Source organism: Sciurus vulgaris (assembly GCF_902686455.1).
Source record: "Sciurus vulgaris genome assembly, chromosome: 5".
Lineage (NCBI taxonomy): Eukaryota > Metazoa > Chordata > Mammalia > Rodentia > Sciuridae > Sciurus > Sciurus vulgaris.
Window position 1 is genome coordinate 175,642,714 of NC_136465.1, and position 20,313 is coordinate 175,663,026.

At 54.7% G+C, this 20,313-nt stretch overlaps 1 protein-coding gene across 3 annotated transcripts in view; it reads right to left on the bottom strand.

The window, feature by feature from the left end:
• SCUBE1 (signal peptide, CUB domain and EGF like domain containing 1) overlaps positions 1-19,400 on the bottom strand; it is a 126,083-nt gene extending 106,683 nt beyond the window's left edge. Inside the window, exons 1-2 of one of the 3 annotated variants that reach the window (XM_079143295.1) lie at positions 19,236-19,400; positions 12,620-12,751 (exon numbers count right to left, since the gene is read on the bottom strand). In XM_079143295.1, coding sequence (XP_078999421.1) covers positions 12,620-12,751; positions 19,236-19,311 — 208 coding nt within the window. In that variant the 5' untranslated portion in view covers positions 19,312-19,400. Of the gene's footprint in view, positions 1-12,619; positions 12,752-15,969; positions 16,178-19,235 lie in introns of those variants that run through there. The other 2 variants (XM_079143294.1, XM_079143296.1) reach the window with 2 other exon arrangements.
• Between the last annotated feature and the right edge of the window lie 913 nt (positions 19,401-20,313).

Genomic DNA, 20,313 nt, shown 5'->3' on the forward strand with positions numbered 1-20,313 from the left:
GCATATGATCGTTGAACAGTCAATGCAACAACTTCTAGACTTTTCCTTCCTTTGACTCCCCATAGAGTAGGCTCCAGTAGATGCCAATGGGCTGAAGAGTGCAAGGAGGGCCATTGTTATGTCTCTTCCTTCATCTGCCCCAAGTTCCCCCAGCTCTAAGCATCACTTAGCTTGATCAGTGCCTCTCCAGTCCCAGGACTCACGTGCTCCCACAGGCTTCTGGGGTAGCCAGCTTGACCCCCCCACACACCAGCACCCAGAATGGAGGAATTTAGCTCACAAAACCAAACCTTCCTGGATTTCCCATTTGTGCCTTGAAGTTTTGTTTTTTAAAACCACACAGGCGTCTTCCTTTAATATATAAGAGAAACAAGACAAACCAACTAAGAAAAATCTCCGCCAAAGCAAATGGACTTATTATGGTAAAAACCACATCCAGGAGCCACCGCGCCCTGGAAGAAGCCTCACAGGCCTCCAAGACACTCATCAGGCTCAGATGTCTGTTTAAGAACTGTTAGGGTCAGAAAAAGCACAGGCAGATGGGGTGTGCACAGAGGGTAAAGGAAGGCAGGGGACAGGGCAGAGCTCTGGATGCTCATTCCTAAAGGGCTGTTGTGGGTTGCATCATGTCCCCCAGAGAGATGTTGCTGCCAACCTGTAGTACCTAAGAATGTGACTTGATTTGGAAATAGAGTCTTTGCAGATGTAATCGAGTTCAGATGAGGTCACCCTGGATGAGGGTGGGTCTTAATCCAATGACTGGACACAGACACCCAGAGGAGAACAGTGTGTGAAGACACAGGAATTCAGAGGGAGGAGCCAGCAGCAATGGATGCAGAGGCTGCAGGTGTGAGCACTGCTTCCACCTTACAGACAAGCCTGGGGAGCTTGTCCCCAGGCCCCCGTCAAATGCATGCTCTCCTCCTCCTGTTGGGACCACATCCTCAGGGTGCATATGATGAAGACTTTTAAAAAGTATTCCATGCTCCAAAAAGTCATTAAGAAAAATGATAGGGAAGGATGTCATGTACATTCTTATTCTTATTTCCAAGATCTGAATGTACCCTTGAGAGGTAGTGACAGATGAAGGTGGTGCAGGGGGTGGGCAGGACAAAAAGTCTGCCCAGCTTTTAGAAGTCCACACTGAAGATGAGAAGCCCACCAACTTCTTTCAGCCACCCCTGATCCTTCCCCAGCTGAGATTTTTTTTTTTTTTAAACGAAAACTCTATTTCCAACAGAAGACAGCTCCCAACACCCGACAGAGCAGAGAAACAGAATAGGGAACCACTTATGGGATTTTTAAAAGGTCACACAGTTCCACTTTTCCTATATTAAAATGGCAGTGTGAGCACATACAACCCCACAGCTGGGTTATGGGCCAGCGTCACTGCAATGGAACTCAAATAGGACTTTTTACTTTTTTCATTTAATTCAAAATTGATTCTCACTGCCTTTTAAAATATGTTTATTCGGTGGTGTTCAGATTCTAAAAGATTCATCTGCAACAATTCAGAACACCTCTTTTTATTTCAATACTATTTTAGGGTCTTCTCTTGAAAATCAAGACTGGAAACCTCAAAAATTTTTAAAGCACCACATTCTCCCTTCTCAGAGATCATTACTGAAAATGTTTTCTTGTTTCCCCTCAGGTTGGCATTTTTTCTAGACACTCCTCCATGACAGTGAGCCCGAATGTTCTAACAAAGACCCCGCTCTCCTGACACCAGCACGGCCTCCCCTTTGTCTGCTTTGGGGAAACCACGCGCTCCTCAGATCACACCGTCTGATGAGATGCATGTCTTAGGAAGTCGAGTCCTCACTGACGAGTGAATCTTAATCCAGTTTGTTGGCTAATTGCACTCTGGGAAGGTGGCTTCTCGGCTGCCTGGCGGGAAGGATTAAGTCCCTGCTCTCCAGGGGAGCAGGGTTAAGCTCAGGTCTGTGCTGCTGAGCACGGGGACCTGCTCTCTGAGGGGCCCTGGCATCCATTGATCAGGTCTCCCTTCTGCAGAGACAATGCCAGAAGCGGACCCAGCAGCTAATTACAGCAAAAGTCAAAGGTCACGTGAAACCAGCACAAATCTATAGACTTTTTCATTCCCAGCAGCGCACAATGACCATGGCCCAAGCCAGAGGAAGAAGGTTCCCCTCACCCCACTCTATGAACCGAGATGACCGATGGGTCCAGTTATTGGCAACGTCAGTCTGCCACATGGCTTGGGCCACCTCACTTCTGCTCAAGCCATTCCCGCTGCCTGGAGCGCCTTCACCTGTCCCATCGCCTACCCACCAGCACCCTGAGCTACCGTGTCGCTGCCTCTCTGAAGGTCTTGCCCATCATCTGGCAGACGTGACCCTCTGTTCACTCTGGGCCTCACACCCCACCAACGGACACCATCATCTCTCACTGGCTTATGTTTGTGTCCTTTGATGTTATAAGTTCATGGGGATGAGAATCATGTCCTGTTCAGCTGAAGCCTCAAACCTGACAAAAGGTACTCAGCAGAAGTCTACTGGACTTGAATGATGAAAAAGCAGATGAGATGCCTGCAGCCGCTGTTGACGGAGTCCGGTAACACGAGGCGGGGTGTCGGCCTTGCGTGTCCAGTACCCTGGGAGCTGGGCACTTACTGCTGTACTTTGCAGCAAAGGAAACCCAGACTCAGAGATGTTGCCTGCTTTTCCCAGGACCACACAGCCAAAACAAGGTGAGCCAGGCTGCCTGGCCTCAAAGGTAATGCTATCTCAGTCCAAAGGACCACACGTTGTATGATTCCATTAACACGAAGACACCAGAAAAGGCGGATCTATGGAGACAAAAAGCCACAGGGGCTGGAGGCCTGGAGAGGTGGCTGGGGGTGATGCTTCCTTTGATGAGTAATAAGAAGACTGTAAAACTAGTTGTGGTGATGAGCAACTCTGAATTTACTAAAAGGGCCTGACTTGTAGACTTTAAATGGGTGAATTGTATGGTATGTGGATTATATCTCAATGAAGTTGCTTAAAATTTTTAAAAACAAGTTAATGCTGTAATTGATCGTATCCCCTGGGCTTGACTGGTCATCAGGGATCTGCCTGGATGTGAGGAGACCACAGGATGCTTACTTTGAACTAACCTCAATGTCACCTGCTCGGCCCAGCTTCTTGGTGGGGTGCATGACTTCCAAGGGCCAGAGGGGGTTCCCCATCAAACCAACAGGATAAGAACCCACTAATTACTTCCCTTCTCTTTCAACACCACCCTGACCCTGCACTGGGGGCGGTCCTGGGCCCTGGTGTCAGGACTAATGGACATGGATGAAGTCCGGTCAAGGGAAACTGACCTCCTGGGTTGTCTGAGTGGACCCCAGAGCTCTGCCGGTCTCAGCTGAGGCCCCGCCTTCTCCTTCCTACCCAGAACAGGCCTGGTCACTCTCCTATCCCCTTTAGGAAAGGCAGGGAAGATGCCCCAGACCAAACCGCAGGCTCTTGGGGAAGCTCTGAACTTAGCTTCAGGGAACCAGGAACACAGTTGCCAAGAAACCCAGTCACCACTCAGAATTGGTGAGCTGGGGTCCCAGAGCTCCTCCCATCCACTTCCCTGGACTTTCGAAAGAATAACCAAGGACCAGGAGAAGGGAACTGGGGACGAACCCCATCAGCGAGTCAGGGCTGACAGCAGCTTGAACTCAGGACTCCAGCTCAGGCTTCCTCCCTCCCTCCCATGGCCGGGTGCAGTTCCGTCTTTCCCTTTCTTTCCACATGTCCTGGAGGACTTTCGTTCCAACAGTAATAAAAGTAACAATAGTGGCAGCTGCACACCAGGACCATCTTAATGGCAACTGGTTTCATCCTTACTGTGATTCAGGTGGAAAGGTCTCAACTCTCCTCATCTCATAGAAAAAGAAACTGAGGTTCAGAGAACTTCAGTAACTTGCCCAGGATCATCCAGCAAGTGAGAGGCAAAGTCAAACTTCAAATGCAAGCAGGCTGGTTCGTTTTCACCTTCCCATCAGAGATGGGGTCCAGTCCTTATCAGGGGGTCAAGTCACCTGCCTGCTTTCCTCTGTGCAATACTTTCCCCAGGTCCTTTCCCCTCAGCCTGGACCCTGGCCACGAAAAGCTATCAGCTGGGGTCGGGGGGAGGGAATGACCCAGACTAACCCAGCCCCAGGAGAGCTCTGGCCACCCGTGGACTAGCCATGGGAAGGTCAGGTGGCTAACTTCAGCTGAAGCTCGGACACACACACACACCCTACCACCCACAGAGGCTGAACCAGCATTGGTCCCCACAAGGTCAAAAGCACTGAGGCAGGAGCTGCTCACGACGGGCGCTTGAAGGGCTGGGATTGCCTGAACTTGGCAATCAGCATGCTAAGGCCTGCCCCAGGCCTCTCAGGCCTGCAAGCCAGGTCTCCACGGGTCACTCTAAGCTCTCTACCCTCTTGGCACAAGGGGCAGGAGGACAGACAGAGGCCTGGGAGCTCTGGAGACAGGGGCAGGAGGACGGACAGAGGCCTGGGAGCTCTGGAGACAGGTGAAACCTGGGGATCCTGGAGCACGCAGGCGAGATCAACCCCCGCAGCTGCTGACCCAGGCCAGAGTCCCGGGCGGCAGCTGACGTCATATCCTTTCTCTTCCCCAAGGCGGCTGTCCTGGCCCATCTGGAGGACCCCTTCAGAGCACCCTCTGAGACCCCCTGACCTTGCCTGCTTGCACAAAGCCCCCAGGCCCCCTTTGTCTCAAGGCCTTTGGGGAAGGCCAACATCCATTTCAGTAGCATCCAAAGGCCAATAAGCCCACAGTTTATTTTCTTAGAAATAATGGTTTTTTTCTGGTTAGCATTCCTCTGATGGAAAAACAAATACAGCCACCGTAATAAGAAGCGGCCAAGAGGAGGCGAGAGGACGGAGGAAGGGGGCGGACGGGCTGCTGCCTGGGGAGCTGGGAGAGATTAGGGGTGCAAGGCAGGGGCAGAGACCTGTCACCCTCCTGGAGCCTCTACTCAAATCAAACGCACATTCCGTAAGACAGGTGCTGCGGCTCCAGTTAGGTGGACGTGGAGAGCAGGCCGCGGGTGTCCACCACTCCCAGAGCCTGCCGAGTCATCGAGGTCCGGACTCCTGGCTGCAGATGCTCCCACCCACCTTCAGAGCCGAGGGAGCCCCGTGACCTGCTCCTGCTTTCCTAACTGGCACCTCCCCAGGGAGTCCTCCCCAGCTTCTCCCTCCCGCTCCTTTGCCCCCACCGAGTCTTCTCTCTGCTTCCATTGCTTGCTCAGCCCTGCTGTCGTTTGTCTTCCCCTCTAACCAGCGAGGTCAAGGGCGGGAAACAGACCTCAACCCAGCCCCAGCTTGGCCCAGAGGAGGTGCTCAGCAAACATTCTTGATGTTTCCCTGAATCCAGTCCAGGGCACGCGTTTTACAGATGGGCAAACTGAGGCCCAGAGGGACGAACTTGCCTCCAGCACTTAAATGCCAATATGCATGAACTTATGCTCCTATTTATTTTTCTAAAAATGGACACAGGCTGTAAGAACTCTCCTAGTGGCTTAACCTCTGCTGCAGAGCTGGGACCAGTTGCAAGCACGGCTGCCTAATTACTAGTTGACAGCAACTTGGAGTTTTAAGTCACATCCAGCGTCTTCCTGCCTGTGGGTCTGCGGGACGTGAGTGTTTTCCTCTTGGGCAGAGAGCGTGTTAGCTTGCATAATTGCATGCTTTAAGATGCGAAGGAGAGCCCTCCACCCCTGCAGCAGTCTGCCTCCCCAGGTCTTTCCTGGCCACCCCAAAGTAGAATTTTATCTGGAATTTCAATAAAGTGTGTGGTAATAATGATGAAAATGATTTTAAAAGGTCACGGACATTATTCCCTAGGAAGGCCAATTGGTTTGAAGTTTTTTTTTTCTGATGTTAAACTAAATGGATCACTGGGTATGTTATTAGGAGTTTTGTCAAAACGCTTTAATAACATGCTCTGTAATCTACCTAACTGCCGTGATTGACAAGCAGGCCCCGGGGATATAAAATTCAGGAAGTGACTATTTACATTCATTACAGACATGCTAATTTTGTGATCTCTGATGGCCATAAGGTTGTCATTTTTTTCCTTTTCACACACAAAAAGAGGAAAATAGTAATATATTTAATATGCTGTGGCCCAAACAAAAACTTATTTCCCCCAAGAGTTTTAATTATAGCATTTTGGAAAGGCCTGCGTTGGAACTTGCAAATGGAATAAACCACTTGAATAAGTGGTCTAAAAATCAGGCACACACAGAAGGGGCGATGTGCGCTGTTGGTTCAGACTAAACAGTGATTAGCAACAGGGGCTTAGTGATTTAAACAAGCCATTTGAGGGCGGTTCGCTCCTCGTTTGAGGCCTGGTCCTGATTATAAACAAGAGCTTTTAATTAAGATTAGTAAGACCCAATTCAAGCTATAATTTGGTCCTTTTCCTCAGCAAATGTCTATGAAAACAAGGCAATTAAGGTTGAATGAGTTGAAGCATTTAAGGGGATGAAGTGCCCCTCCTCACCCCAGCCTGCCCCTCCGGCAGGAAGAGCACAGACAGGCTTGGCTAATTCAGACCAGGAGGCCAGCACAAGCCTGGCCCTGGCAGCTTCCAAAGTACCATGACCCAAGGGGTCCAGTGAGCTGGGGATGCACAAGCTCAGCAAAAGGATGAGGACGGGAGACAGAATGTGCAAAGGCCCTGAGGTAGGAAGGTGCTGGTAAGTCTGAGCAATGAAGAAGGGAGAATGCTGGGTGAGCTTGGAAAGGGAAGGACTAGCAAACCACAGGATCTAAGTGGCCGAGCTGGGCATGAGCCAGGACACCCTCTACCTGCTACAATCAGCAATGAGATTCCAACCACTCACATTCCCAGGACCTATGTCAAACAAGCTGGCAGCAGCAAGGGAGGGGACATGTGAACAGGAAAGGGTCTCTGTAGTGTCCTCTCACTCCCTAGTTAAAGACCCCCACCCTGCTGCTTTCAGGCAGGCTGCCGGGAGTCCTGCCTGCTGCTGGGAACTCATGGCTGAGTGGGGCTGGAATCCAGGCCCTTCTGCCTTAGCTGGGCCACCTAAGTGGAGATGGGGCAGCGTCCCCAAGTGAGCTCTGCCACCTGTCTGGACACACCAGCTACCCTTAGTCTAGTCCTCTCTCCTCTTGGGCCTCAGTTTCCTTATCCATAAAGTCTTCAGAGCTTGTGGGGTCTCTGGGAGGCCTTTCTTGGTACCACCAGCACTGGGTGCTAAACCAGCCTTGGGCTCCAGGGAAGCCACGTAGGTCATCACAACCAGGAGTAACAGGAGCCCCGAGGAGGGAAGCCCTGGAGGATTGCTCACCTATCTGGAGAACCAGGGAAGGCTTCCTAGAGGAGGTGTCCTTGGGGACACATGACCTGCCCTTTCCACCAACAAATGCTCTCCATACCTGCTGGGTTCCAGGGAGGGGAGCAGAACAGGTCATAAGCCCTTTCCTCCAGGGACCCACACTCCATGAATGCAGTGTGGCTGGGTTAAAACAGGTATACACAGGTCTGGAGAGGGCAGCAAGGGCAGTGGTCACCTGTCAAACACAGGGGCTGCCCTGGATGCGTATGAAGGTTCTTTCAACTTTAGATTCTGCCAAGATGCAAATCACCAAGGGAATGCCCATGTGGCGCCTGCCTCCCTCAGAGCCTTACCCAGCTGTCCAGGTATCTCTGTCGGCTACAGCAAGCCCCTTGCCAGAATTAAGCCCAGGACATAGCTGCACAGTGGCTGCCCATGTGGAGGTCACCAGCCACATGGCAAGATGGCCTTAAAGTGCAGCTCTTCCCAGAACGAGGGGTGGGTTGCCTCCAGTGTTGAGTTTGCTAACAAGGGGTTCAAACTCAGAAGTTCCAAGGTGACACCGTTAAGGACATGAGAGGCTCACACAGCCCCTTGCAGGGCTTCCCACCACCTGGCTCTGTTTCCCACGAAGAACCGGGGAGACTAGGGAAGTCATGCTCCTGGGCATGCTTCACTAAGAATCCATCCTCTGCGTTCATCACAGTAAACACCAAGGTCTGTGAGATCTGTAGGATGGGGACTCAGCCCCCCAAACTCTAACTGCTGCAGAACCCCACGCCAGCTCCGGGTCTGCAGCTGCGGCAGCCCAGGGAGGGAACGCAGGTTTCATCTACCCTGGAAATGACTGCCCGGAGGGTGTGGGGATCCATCACTGGTGTCTGCAGAGAGGGAAGGTGGCAGCATGATTGTCATTCCTGAAGTATCTTTAGGTGTAGAGGAAAGCCTGTCCATGTGTTTTAAATTGCATCTCCCAGGTAGATGGTCATCCGCAGATGCTGCGCGTCCACATCTCTGGGGAAACGGATGCATACATACGGTTTTACGTGAATAGTCAAGGAACCAGAGGCTCATTTCCCAGCCATTTTAGGTCCTGGAGATTGTTGGAAAAAGACAAAGCTTTACCTCTGTTTAGATTTTGATGTAAACATTATGATCACTGACTTATGGTCATGAACATAACACAATAAGGATGACCAACATCAAAACATGCTCATCAACATCATGGTCAACATCACGGTTACCATCACCACCTTCACCACCACCTTCACCACCATCACCACCTCCACCATCAACATCACCATTACCATCACCACCATCACCACCACCTCCATCATCGATATCACCACCATCTTCACCATCAACGTTGTCACCACCATCACCATCGTCACCACCATCACATCACCATTACCATCACCATCACCACCATCTTCCCCATCAACACCATCATCACCACCATTACAATTACCCTAACCATCAACATCTTCTTCATCACCATTGTCACCACCACCTTCACCATCAACATCACCACCATCATTATCAATATCACCACAATCATCACTATCAACATCACCATCAACATCATGACCACAGTAACAGAGCTGGCACTTACATGGGAGGTCCTATGTGCCAGCTGATGTTAAAATACTATGAATACATTAGCTCATTTAACCCTCAAACTCTATGAAGCAGGTACTAGTGGTGTGTCCATTTTATAGATAAACCAATGGAGGTTAAATAACTTGCCCAGGCTGCCCAGACCAGATTTGAACCTATGCAGTCTGGCTCTGATCTCTGCTTTACCTTCTCTGCTTTAGCTGAATAAGGACTGTTCATTCCTCTTTTGGGAGCAGAGAGGGACAGATGGTAATAACCACCTGCAGACACGTGGCATGGAGAAATGAGCCCACCACACCTGGGCTCTCATTCCACCTCCCTAGACTCCCACCCTCGCAGGCCTCCACTTGTCCATCTGTAAACCAAGGTGATAAGCATCTAGGTGGGAAGCCCCCAGAAGTCTCCACACAGTCATCCAGGGGAAGCTGGTGGGGGTTCTGGTGGTCCTAGGGTGAAGGACCCAGCGGGATGTGTTGGTACCAGCTGAGAACTGTGGGTGGTCCCCAGGAATGAGAATACCTCATTCAAGCAGCACAGGGTCCACTCAGGGCCCTGAAACTCACACCAGCATGTGGGGTTCACTCATGAGGGTTTAGGGAGCAAGTGACCAAATGGCATTCCTCCTCTTGGAGAATGACAGTTATTCTTTTCTTAAAAAGATATTTTTATGTGTAGATGGGCACAATACCTTTATTTTGTTTATTTAGTTTTTTTTATGTGGTGCTGGGGATCAAACCCAGTGACTCACGTGTGCTAGGTGAGCGCTCTGTCACTGAGCCCCAACCCCGGACCCTGACAGTCATTCTGCGTACCGCCGACAAGGCCAATCAACAGACACAGGTGCACCCTGTACCTGCCAAGAGTATCCACTGATAAATGACCTCAGCCCATACTGCAGCTCAAGCCCACAAGCTCCTGGAGGCAGGAGGAGACGGGACCGTGACCGTCACTTCTGTTGCACACACGACTTCAAAGGTCTTCCTTGATCCTGATGAGCAGAGCCTGCACCCCTCTCGAGAAGCCGTGAGAACAGGATGGCGATGGTGGTAGTGACACCCTCACCTGCACTCGCACATACTGTGCGCTGATGCCCGCGGTGAGCCAGGCCGCGAGGCAGGCGGTCCCAGCACACCTCGCTCAGTCTCCACAAAACCAAAAGAGAAACAGGCTTGGGAAGGGCAAACCGTCCACTTCAGCAGTGGCTGCAGCCACCTCTCCATGCAGAGGCCGGGCCTCTCCCATGACTCAGGGTCTCGATGACATGGCAGGAAGGAGCCTCCTGGACACAGTGCTCCACGCTTCCCTGCCGACACGTGCTGGCACGGCGGCTGGTCAAAGAAGAGCTCCAGCCGGGCCATTGAGAGCCAGCTCAGACCAACACTTCCGGCATGCCCATGCTGGTGCCAGGCTCTGCCCCAGGAGCGGGGGCACAGTGACAGACGTGCCAGGCTCTCTGTAACTGAGAGCTTGCCGTGAGCTCCTGGGGCACAGCCTGAGTTTGACAGCTTCCATGTGATGGCCCCAACACCAAACCCACGGCAGGCCCTCAGCAAACGAACCCGCAGGGCATTGGGGAAGCAAGACGTAATTACAGCCCAGAGTTGGAAGAGGAGCCCAGGGGATTCTGGGGTGATAATGGGTACTTAGTGCAGGTGTGGTGCACGTGTGTGTTACAGACAGGAGGTTGTTAGGGAAGGTTTCCTGGAGGAGGCAAATTAAAAAGTGATTAGTCTTTAGATTTATCCTGGACACACAAAGAGGACAGGAGCTCCAGGCAGGGAGAGAGAAACACAGAAAATCCCCGCATTGTATGTGTGTGCGTGCGAGTACGCGCGCACATGCCACTTTAAGGTGTCAGGAGGTGAAGGGCAGAGGCTGGGGTCCTGGAGAGGCAGGGAGGCCTGGGTAGCTCCTGCAGTCCAAGCACAGCCTCCTCCTCACACCAGAGGGGCAATAGGACCTCCCCCTGGAGAGAGGAGGAATGAGGCCCACAGAGCCAGCAAGAGCTGGAGTCGGGCTTGGGGACCAGAGTCAGACTCCTAGCTCAGGGCTAGAGCTGAGTGGGTGCTCAGGCTGGACTCTGAGGGGCTTCAGGGGAACAGGAAGGAGGAAAAATATGGGCCTCCGAGCAAAAGATGGCAGCTTAGGGTCTAGGCTGGGAGGGGAAGAGGCCTAGTCAGTAGCTTAAGGTGGCAGAGACGGTGGGGTGGGGGCTTCCAACATGACCTTCCTTTTCCAGGGCACTGGATCTGGGATGCCCAGCAGAGGGTCAGGAAGTAGTCACACAAAGCCACACATGTGCCACTTGAACCACTCTTCAGCTTCTGGGCCCTGAGTAAGCCAGGGATTTGCCCAAACTAGCTGTGATCCAGGAAGACGTCATCTGCCCACTCAGGCTCAATAAGTGGAATGTATAAACAACATCAGCATCTGAAGGTGGCATTCGTTGCCACGTCCCCTTTAAAATGCTGGCCCCTGCAGAGTCTGGTGCAGAAAGAGCATTACCCATCCTGTTTCCACATGCCATGTTCCTGACCCAAATCCCACACTCTGAAAAGCTAAGCTGGCAGGACTTGGAGAAGAAAACGAGACTCTACAGAGTGGTTGAGTGGGAATTAGAAGACCTGAATCCCAGTCCCTGTGAAACTTGGGGACATTGTCAAAGATGCCTCTTTCCTCGCCTGTACAACGGGAGTGATAGGAAGGATTTGGATCAGTGACTTCACGTCCGTCGTGGTGAGAGCTGCTTCCAGCACCTGCCCCACCAGGCCAAGCTCTGCCCCAGACCCGAGGGGTCGAGGGGCCCACAGACCCTCATGGGTGAATGACACCAAAGGGTCTGTCTGCCCCAGAGACCTCTGGTTCCCAACACTGCCACGGCTGCTGTTTTTCCCCTGGTACTGGGGATTGAACCCAGAGGCACTTAACCACTGAGCCTCGTCCCCAGCCCTTTCATTTGTTTGTTTATTTATTTAATTATTTTTGAGACAGGGTCTTGGCTAGGTTTCTCCGGCCTTGCCAAGTTGCTAACATTGGCTTTGAACTCGTGATCCTCCCGCCTTAGCTTCCTGAGCCGCTGGGATTACAGGTGTGCGCCATTGTGCCCAGCCCAGTGGATGGTCAGACTGAAGGGAGCCAGTTTCTATTGTCTGACGTTCAAAGCAGCACCCCCATCCCGGGGCAGGGGGGAAAGTCTGGACAGACAGACGAATGGCACAAATGCAGTCCCTGCCCAAACTCCACAGCCTGGGCCAGAGCTGGGCCAGTTCACAGCTGGTGGCTGGCTCTGCAGTCCCTTGGGGGAGCTCAGGCCATGCAGGTGGTTTTGGTTTGAAGTTAGGAGCCAAGTAGGAGTGGGGGATCCACACTCTTCTCTCCCCCACATCTAGTCAGGGACAGATACCAAATATAAGACTCTTCACCTTTATCCTTTAAAAAGAGAAAGTCTAAAACCAGGTGAGAGTCAGGCGCCCCATGTCTCCGACTTCACCCCCAGGGAAGCGGCGTGCATTCCAGGGAAGCCGTTGCTTCCGAGGAGAAAGCTGGGAGGAGGCTGCGCTTCCTGCCCGGGGCGGTGGGGCTGTGGGCTCAGTTCCAGCTGGCATCACATGGGGTGGACATCTGCCTCCTGCCCTGGCCCCAGCACGCGCCGGGGCTGGCCAGGAGGGCTGGGCAGACTCACCTTCACACTGCCTGCCTTCCCCCCTGTAGCCTGGTTTGCAGAGGCATTTGTAGGACTTGGGTGTGTCCTGGCAGATGGCATCGATGTGGCAGTCATCTGTTCCCTCTGAGCACTCGTCCACCTCCACGGGCCCTGGGCGGAGAAGCAACAGGTGAAGCGTGGCTGGGGAGGCGGCAGCCCCCGGCAATGGCAGGAGCTCTTGCCTCCACCCTCCCACTGACCACTGGGGTAGGTAAAATTACAGCTGCCACATGACAATCTGGTAGTGTCCTTGGGGAAGCTGCTCTGTGTCAGGCATATTGCTACTAAGACATTTGGACTCACTGATTTTCACAACTCTTCTGAGCACAGCTGTAATTCCCACTAAAAAGATGGGAAAATTGAGGATTAGGGACAACTCGAGGATCTCTGTGTGTCTTGCTCTACCCATAACATGGCTCCAATCCTCGGCCACTCTCCTTATTCTAGAATTTAGAGCCAAAAGGGTCCTTGGAGGAGTTTAAATTCAGCCACTTTGGGTTACAGATGGGAAAACGGAGGTGGGAGAGCAGTGAGCAGAGACCATCCTAAGATCCTGCAGGGGACATGAACACTGGATCCCACCAGCCCGAGGCTGTGGCTGTATGGGCTACTTATCTGGCTTCCACATTCCCAGACTGGAATCCAGGGGCAGAACTGACCTTCAACTAGGCTAATCCTGGTTCGTATATGCTTCTGATCCCTAAAAACCTAGGTAGGAACCTGGTTCTCCCAGCCCAACTTCCAGATTCAAGTTCAGTCTGGGTTCAGAGGACTCCTAGCCCTCCCCAGCTCAGCCCCCAAGACACACACACACACACCTGTCAGGAACACTATGCAAAATAGCTCCCAGGGATACACCTGAACACACTTTCCCACCCACACGGGTGGGGGGTGAGGGGGGTGGAGGGCACCCTGGGGCACAGGCAATTCCCCAGGTTCAGGTGAGGGGACAGAGCACTCAGCAAGGTGCTGCAGGTCGCTGGCTCATGGAGAGAGACTAGACTCTGACACAGAACAAGCTTGCCTGGGAACAGGCCATATGCAGCTGGCTATAAAGAAAATACAGATGGAAGGCAGACAGACAGAAGGACCAAGAAAGCCAAGATGCACTCTCCTAGGGAAAGCGAGGAACATCCCTGCCCCTTCATGCCTCTGGACTCACCCTAGATTTTCTGGTTCCTCAAAATGCCCACTTTGAATTAGTCCCCTGACTGGCATCTGGATTCTAAATCTGCATATGGGGGTCTTTCAGAGATTCCCCCTCCACCCTGCAGGACTCCTTTTCTTCTGCTCCAGCCCCCATGGTTCCCACTCACCCCTGGGACAAGACAGGCATCAAACAGAAACACAACAGAATGACCTCCTCTGTGTGTGCAGGAGTCCTCCATCACACACACACACACACACACACGAGCCTTGCTTCCGAGGGTGGTGTCATCTGCTGAGGTGGGTGGCCCACCCTCTACAGCTGCCCAGGGCAGTAGGGAAGGGAACTGGGAGGCAGTCACAGGCCAGGGCCAATGACTAGGACCTGAGGCCACAAGTATGGCTTGTCCCATTTCCCAAGGGTCAGTGCAAGGGAATGAGAGACAGGAAACTGCCTGGGGCTCTTGTGCCTGGTGCCCACCTCTAACCCCCATCTCCCACCTGGGTGTGCATTCTCCTCGGGATGGAAACAGACGCATGTTGGCAAGGGGTGGGTGGAGCTGTCTGCCAACACACTGAGAACAAACAAGACCTTAGGTGGGAGACAGGAGAGGGCCCGAGAGCCCAGGCCAGGGCTTTGTGGGCACAGTTCCTCTCGCTACGTACTCTGCCTGGCCTGTGGCACAGGCTGCTCACTTTGACTTTGGTTTTCTTATGCTGGGACAAGCTGCTGGGATTTCAGTTACTGGGCTTCCGCGGAGCGGGGAAGAGGGCAGGAGACGAGACAGAGGAAGACAGAGACACATGAGGAAGGAAAGATGGGTGAAGAGAAGTACCAGGGGATGGTCATAGAGAGGCAAAGGACTCCAAACCTTGGGAGAGACCCCCACAGACCAAGTCCAGCTTCTGGAAGAGGGGGCCCGTGGGGAAAAAGCTCCCTCCAACTGTGGAATGTAAACGCCTGACAACCTCACACAAGTGTCACTCCCAGGAAGAGACCCACAACCCCAAAAACAAATCCCATGGAACCCAGCACCAGGGAGGCGCAGGAAGCAGGGCAGGAGAGACCTTTCCCCAGGGAGGAAGCCCCTCTGAAGATCGGAGGAGAGAATGGGACCCCAGCCTTGCCTGGGAGCCCCTTTCAGGCAACCAGAGAGGAAGAGAGGACAGGGAGGGAGGCAGAGTCCTTGTGAAGTCCCCTTGGCACCCCCCTCACCTCTGCTGCCTGCCTGCCTGACCACAGCTGCTCTCTCCTGTGTCTCCTGCCTCCCTTTCCAGATGTCCTCATCACTGAGGTCCAGGTCCAGTCTTCGCTCCCTCTGGGTCCCATCCACCTCCTTCCTGTGCCTGTGGTTGCTCCCGGTGTCCTCTCTGCATTCTTTCTCTCCTCTCCTTTCCTCTCTTCTCTCCTTCCTGACTATCCAGATGTCCGACTCTTGCCTGGCATCTCCATCCTTCCTCTTTCAGCGTCCTCTTCCCGGTGCGCCTCCCTTTCCGTCCTTCTGTCTTTCTTTGGTGTCCATCTGTCTCCACCTCTCTTCCATCGGGTGGTCCATTCCCCACGTCCCCCACCCCCTTTGCTCTGTCTTATTCCCTCCCGCGACCCTCTGCCTCCTTCTCCCTCCCTTGGCTTCCCTCTTTTCCCCTGGGACCTTCCACTCTTCACCCTTCCGCGTCTTTCTCTGGGCTTCTCCCGGTGTCCTTTTGTCTGTTCCCTCTACGCCTCCTTTACTGTCTGTCTGTCCCTCGATCCCCTCCCTCCTTCTGTCCATTCTTTCTCTCTCGGTCACCTCCTTGCGTCTGCTCTCCGGCCTTCCTTCGGCCCGCTCCCCTCTTCCCTGGAGAGCCCCTTCTCGGCTCCGGGGTCCCCGCCCCGCCTCGGTCCGCACGCGGGGTGCCCTCGGCCAGCCATCGCGCTTTCTTTCTTCCTCCCGCCCTCACGCTTCCCCTCCCCGGGCCTCAGCCCACCCCGCCCCTGCGGCGGCCCCCTCTGGGCTCCGGGAGCCCCGGACCAGCCCGGCTGCGGGGAGGGGGCGCCCCGGGTCGGCCTCAGAAGTTACTTTGCAAAGAGGCAAAGCGGGCGCGGGGCGACGCGGGCTGCGGCCTCCGACGGCGCGGGTGGGGGCCCGCTGGGACCGCGCCTCAGCCCCCCGGCGCCCCCCGACCCCCGGCCCGGCGCTTACCTGGGAGCCCGCTGCCCCCCGCCAGCCGCCCGCGCGTGCCCAGGGCGAGCAGCACGCACAAGTGCCAGCGCACGGCCGCCGCGCCCATGATCGCTGCGGGCCGGGCCGGGCCGGGCGTGCGGGCGTGCCGGGCGCGGGACCCACCGACCGGCCGCTCTGCGAGCGCTCCTCGCTGCTTGCTGTTCGGCCACCGCTCGGGCTCCTGAGCCACCGAGCCGGCGCGGCTGACGAGCTGACAGCCGTGCGCTCATTGGCCCGCGGCCCCAGGGGGCGGGGCGTCTCGCGCGGACAGCCAATGGGCTTCGGGCGCCCGCCCGCGGGGGAGTGGCGGGCGGGGGCGTCCGGAGCCGCCCCTCCCCTCCGGTGGGCGGCAGGTGGGGGGTGGGGGTGGGGGCCCCGAGCCGGCTCGCGCCGCTGCGGGTGCGGGGTCTCCGCCCAGCCTCGCTCGGAGGCTGCTGGCTGCCCTGCCCTACCCCCTCGCCCCCGTCGTTCAGGGTGGCCGCCCCTCTGGGGCAACACCCTCCTCCCCCAGCTCTCGCACGCCGGAGCGAGAGGAGGGGGCTTTCGAACCGGCTATCGGAGGTCGCGAAGGCCCCGCGGCATTATTAGCAGTGAAGGAAACGCCTGCTCCGTGGGGCCGTTCCGGCGACATTTATAGAGCACCTACTGAGTGCCAAGCTCTGCCCAGGCAGCAGCGAACAAGCTGGACTTGAAAAACTCGCGGAGATGGTTTCAAAATTTACGTTCAAAGCAAATGAACTTTCTGCCACTCTCCAAAGGGCGATGGTCCGTAAGTGTGCTTGTCATGGGACAGCCGCAGGACATGCTTCTGTGGTAGGACGTCCGCGACCGCGCGGTGGCTGACAGACATACCGCTTGCAGTCAGCCCGGAGGGCACCACCACTGTTCAGGGCTGCCCTGGCCAGCGAGGCTGGCAGTCCACCAGTGCGAGGCCAGGGCCTCCCAGTGACAGGCCCGGCAGGGCGGTGGCCAGGGCGGGAGGAGCATCAGAGCTGCTTGGGCCTGCCTTGGGGTCTCCACCTGACGCCCTCGGCCTTGGAGCCTGGCGCGGACCGCCCCCGAGGCGCTGTTGGAAATAAATGGCCCCTCTCAGCTCCAGGCAGGACGCTTTAAGGAAAGAAAGTTCAGCAAACCCCAAGGCCCATCTCCTTGACAACCACCAATAAGAGCTCCTTTTTTCTTCCCCTGCTCTCCGGCTCGACTCAAAGACAAGACTTCTCTTTCTGTCCACTCCGCCTGCACCAGCGTTCACCCGACGTTGCCCCCACTCCAGCTCCCCTCCCTGCCGCGACACTCCCTCCGGCGCACACTCCACGTCTGCCTGTAGGCATCTTCTCAGTCCTGGACATCTAATCTGCCCACCCGCTCTTGCTCCCACCTGGCTTCGTACCCCTTATGGCACTGGCCTGGTGGCTGAGGCTAGTCATATAGCTGGTGGGGGATCAGAAAGGACCAGAGAGGGAGGAAGAGCTGCTTCTGGGTTCCACCAAGCCCCAGGCCCACCCCATCACGTCACACATTTTCTTTGGCGTGGTCACACCTGGCTGGTGATTTAATACTGGAGACCTCGCTCTTAGGTTTTATTTTGTATGGTCTTTGGATTTCTCCCTCAGAACCACATATTGTCTTGTGCGTGGGACAATGAATGTGTTTGGGGAGTCCTTTCAGGGACCCCTGACTTAAATAATGTTCTTTACTGTGCCTGTTCATCAGAGGCACTCACTCTTGGCAAGTTGTCCCCCAAGCTTGATAGCAACAGGGAAACCTTCCAGGCTTTCTCTCCCCAAATCAAGGCAGGGATGGAGACAGATGATGGCCTGTTTGACTGTGACCCCATAGCCCAGGGGTGCCTCTCACCCATATGAAGTTCTTGTCCCCAGCCTGCCCTCAAGTGTGCCTACCAAGTGTGCTGGTAGCTAGCATCCTCAGGTGTGTAGATGGAGACCATCTTCTAGAAGATATGGTCCATGTGGCAGAGCCAGGCGGCAGGATCAAAGGGAAGTGAAGACACACCTGTAAGTCTCTCAGGCATGCTCTCTAGGAAGTGGCTTATGGGCCAGAGAGAGGAGGTCACTTCTACCCCAGGAGGCGATCAGAGAGGCCTCCTAGGCCTGGTGGCCTGGAGCTGGGCGCTAGGCAGGAAGAGGGGAGTTTCCTGGTGGATGGGGAAGGGTAGATGGAGAGAAGGTAAAGACAGAGCAAGTGAGTGAGTGAGCAAATGTTCTGGAAGCACCTTGAAAGCTGTACAGCCCTGTACAGCACGTGACGGGGACCTGATGCAGGGCTGCTGCAGAGACTGACGGGCGTGATCAGGGTGGGATGGGGTGGGCGAGAACTGGAATGCCAGGACTCAGTCATGCCCCTGGAGCCTGGGAGCCTGGGAGACAGAGCCGGGAGAGTGGAGGCCAAAGGATGGGGCTCGCTGGCTTCAGAAGGAAACGCCCACGGCTCCAGTCTCCTCCAGAAGGACCGGGGCTCTTTGCACAAAGAGCCCCTCCTCCACAGTCTTGGCCTTGGTAAATCTCTGACAAAGAGAGCCCTGCAGAGGTCCTGCCCTTCACACCCGAGCCTGAATGCCCCCTCTGCCACCAGTCCCTTTTGTTCCCTCGTCACAAGGCTCAGTCTACCCGCATCCCAATCCCTGCCCCCAAGCAGGGTGCAGGTCTCCTTGGGCTCCTGGAGACCCCTGGACTTCTCCATCAGAGCCCAGCTCACCTTGGTTTTCACATCTGGCTCCTTCCAGACCGGGGGCTCACGGCTGATCTCTATGGGGGCCACAGCTGGCAGCAGGCATTTAAAAAACCATTCTTAGGTGAGTGAATGGAAAGGAGCAAACAGGGCGGACATTGGGTAACTGGGAATTCTTGTCGCTCCGGGGAAAAGACGCTTTGCTATTTGGCAAGCCCTTGAAGAGTGAGTCCAGCTGCCCACTCTCTCCTGGCCACTGCTACTCTGCACCCCATGGGGAAGCTGAGCCAGGCAGCAGGACTGCAGGTCTTGGGTGCCCAGAGCAGGCGACCTGGGGCCCTTTGGCTCCCCCTGGCGACGCCTTGCACAAATCTGAGGAGGAGAGGAGGGAAGAGGTGGAGATCAGCTTGCCATCTCCTCCTTCCTTCCAGGAACCCCCTCTGCAACCCTGACTCCAGCGGCTGACCCCAGTCCTCATCAGTGGGGAAGCCATGGACCCTGCGTTCAACTGGGGAGCTCAGACCCCACCTCCTCTGCCTGCCTCAGCTGTCACTTACCACCTCTGTGGGCCTCAGGTGTGCACAACCGACCTTGAGGGTTATCCGGAAGATTAATCACAGGCGGGAAAGACATGGAACCTCTCTGAACCTCGGTTTCCTCATCAGACTGCTGCTAGTGTATTGTGAGGAGGAGTAAATGAGATACTGAGCCTGGAGCTGGGAACTGCGACTGTAATATGGAGGTCATCACGAAGAGAATCGCTGTGAGGACAGATGATCGTACTATCCTGCTGGTTAGGAATGCCTTAGTTTAAAAAAAAAATTTCCCCTGGAAGAATCGTCTTGATCAGTAAGAGTAATGAAAGTTCTCTGAGAACATGCAGTTCCCTGGGAGTGCAGAACTTCATCACGTGGACGTTAAGCCTCAGTCTTGAAGAATTTAGACTTTCATCCTCTTTTTTTTTGAAAAATGAAATTGCATAATACCCCTTGGATGCTGCACACTTCTTTAGACCTTTGATGGTATTTGTTTTTTTGCAACTCCTAGGTGACTCGAGGCCACACACAGTCCCTTTCCTTGGCTAGGCCTGTCAAATGGGGATCTCAGTTCCCATGAGCTCATGATCCAGACTCTGAAATCACCCCCTTGAGTCGAGACACAATGTCTCTTGACCTGCCACCCTGGCCTCCCCCTGAGGTGGAATCACAGGTGTTAAGTGTCCCTGTGTGCCTGGCCTTGTGCTGGGATGTCTTGTGCACTGTGTCATTTACTCCTGTGACATAGAAGCCACCCCCATCCCCTCTTGACACTGGAGAAAACAGGGACTCAGGTCACCTGCCCAGGATCGCAGAGCTAGCAAATGGCAGAGGCGGGATTTGCACCCAGACCTGTTAATAAGTCACACTTGGAAGCTCAGAGGGCTGAGAGGTGTGGCCATGCTGAATGTTGGCACTCCTCTCTGCAAGCCTTTAACTCTTTTTGCTTCCATATTGAGAGAAGCGGCTTCCAGGTGGTGGGCAGACGGTAACAGGGGGCCTGGTGACTCCAGGCTTTACCCAGCTTTGTGTCCTTTCTCTGTCTGACGTTCCGAGCTCCGTGGGAACTGCTGGACCCGCCCCGACCCTGTCAACCAAG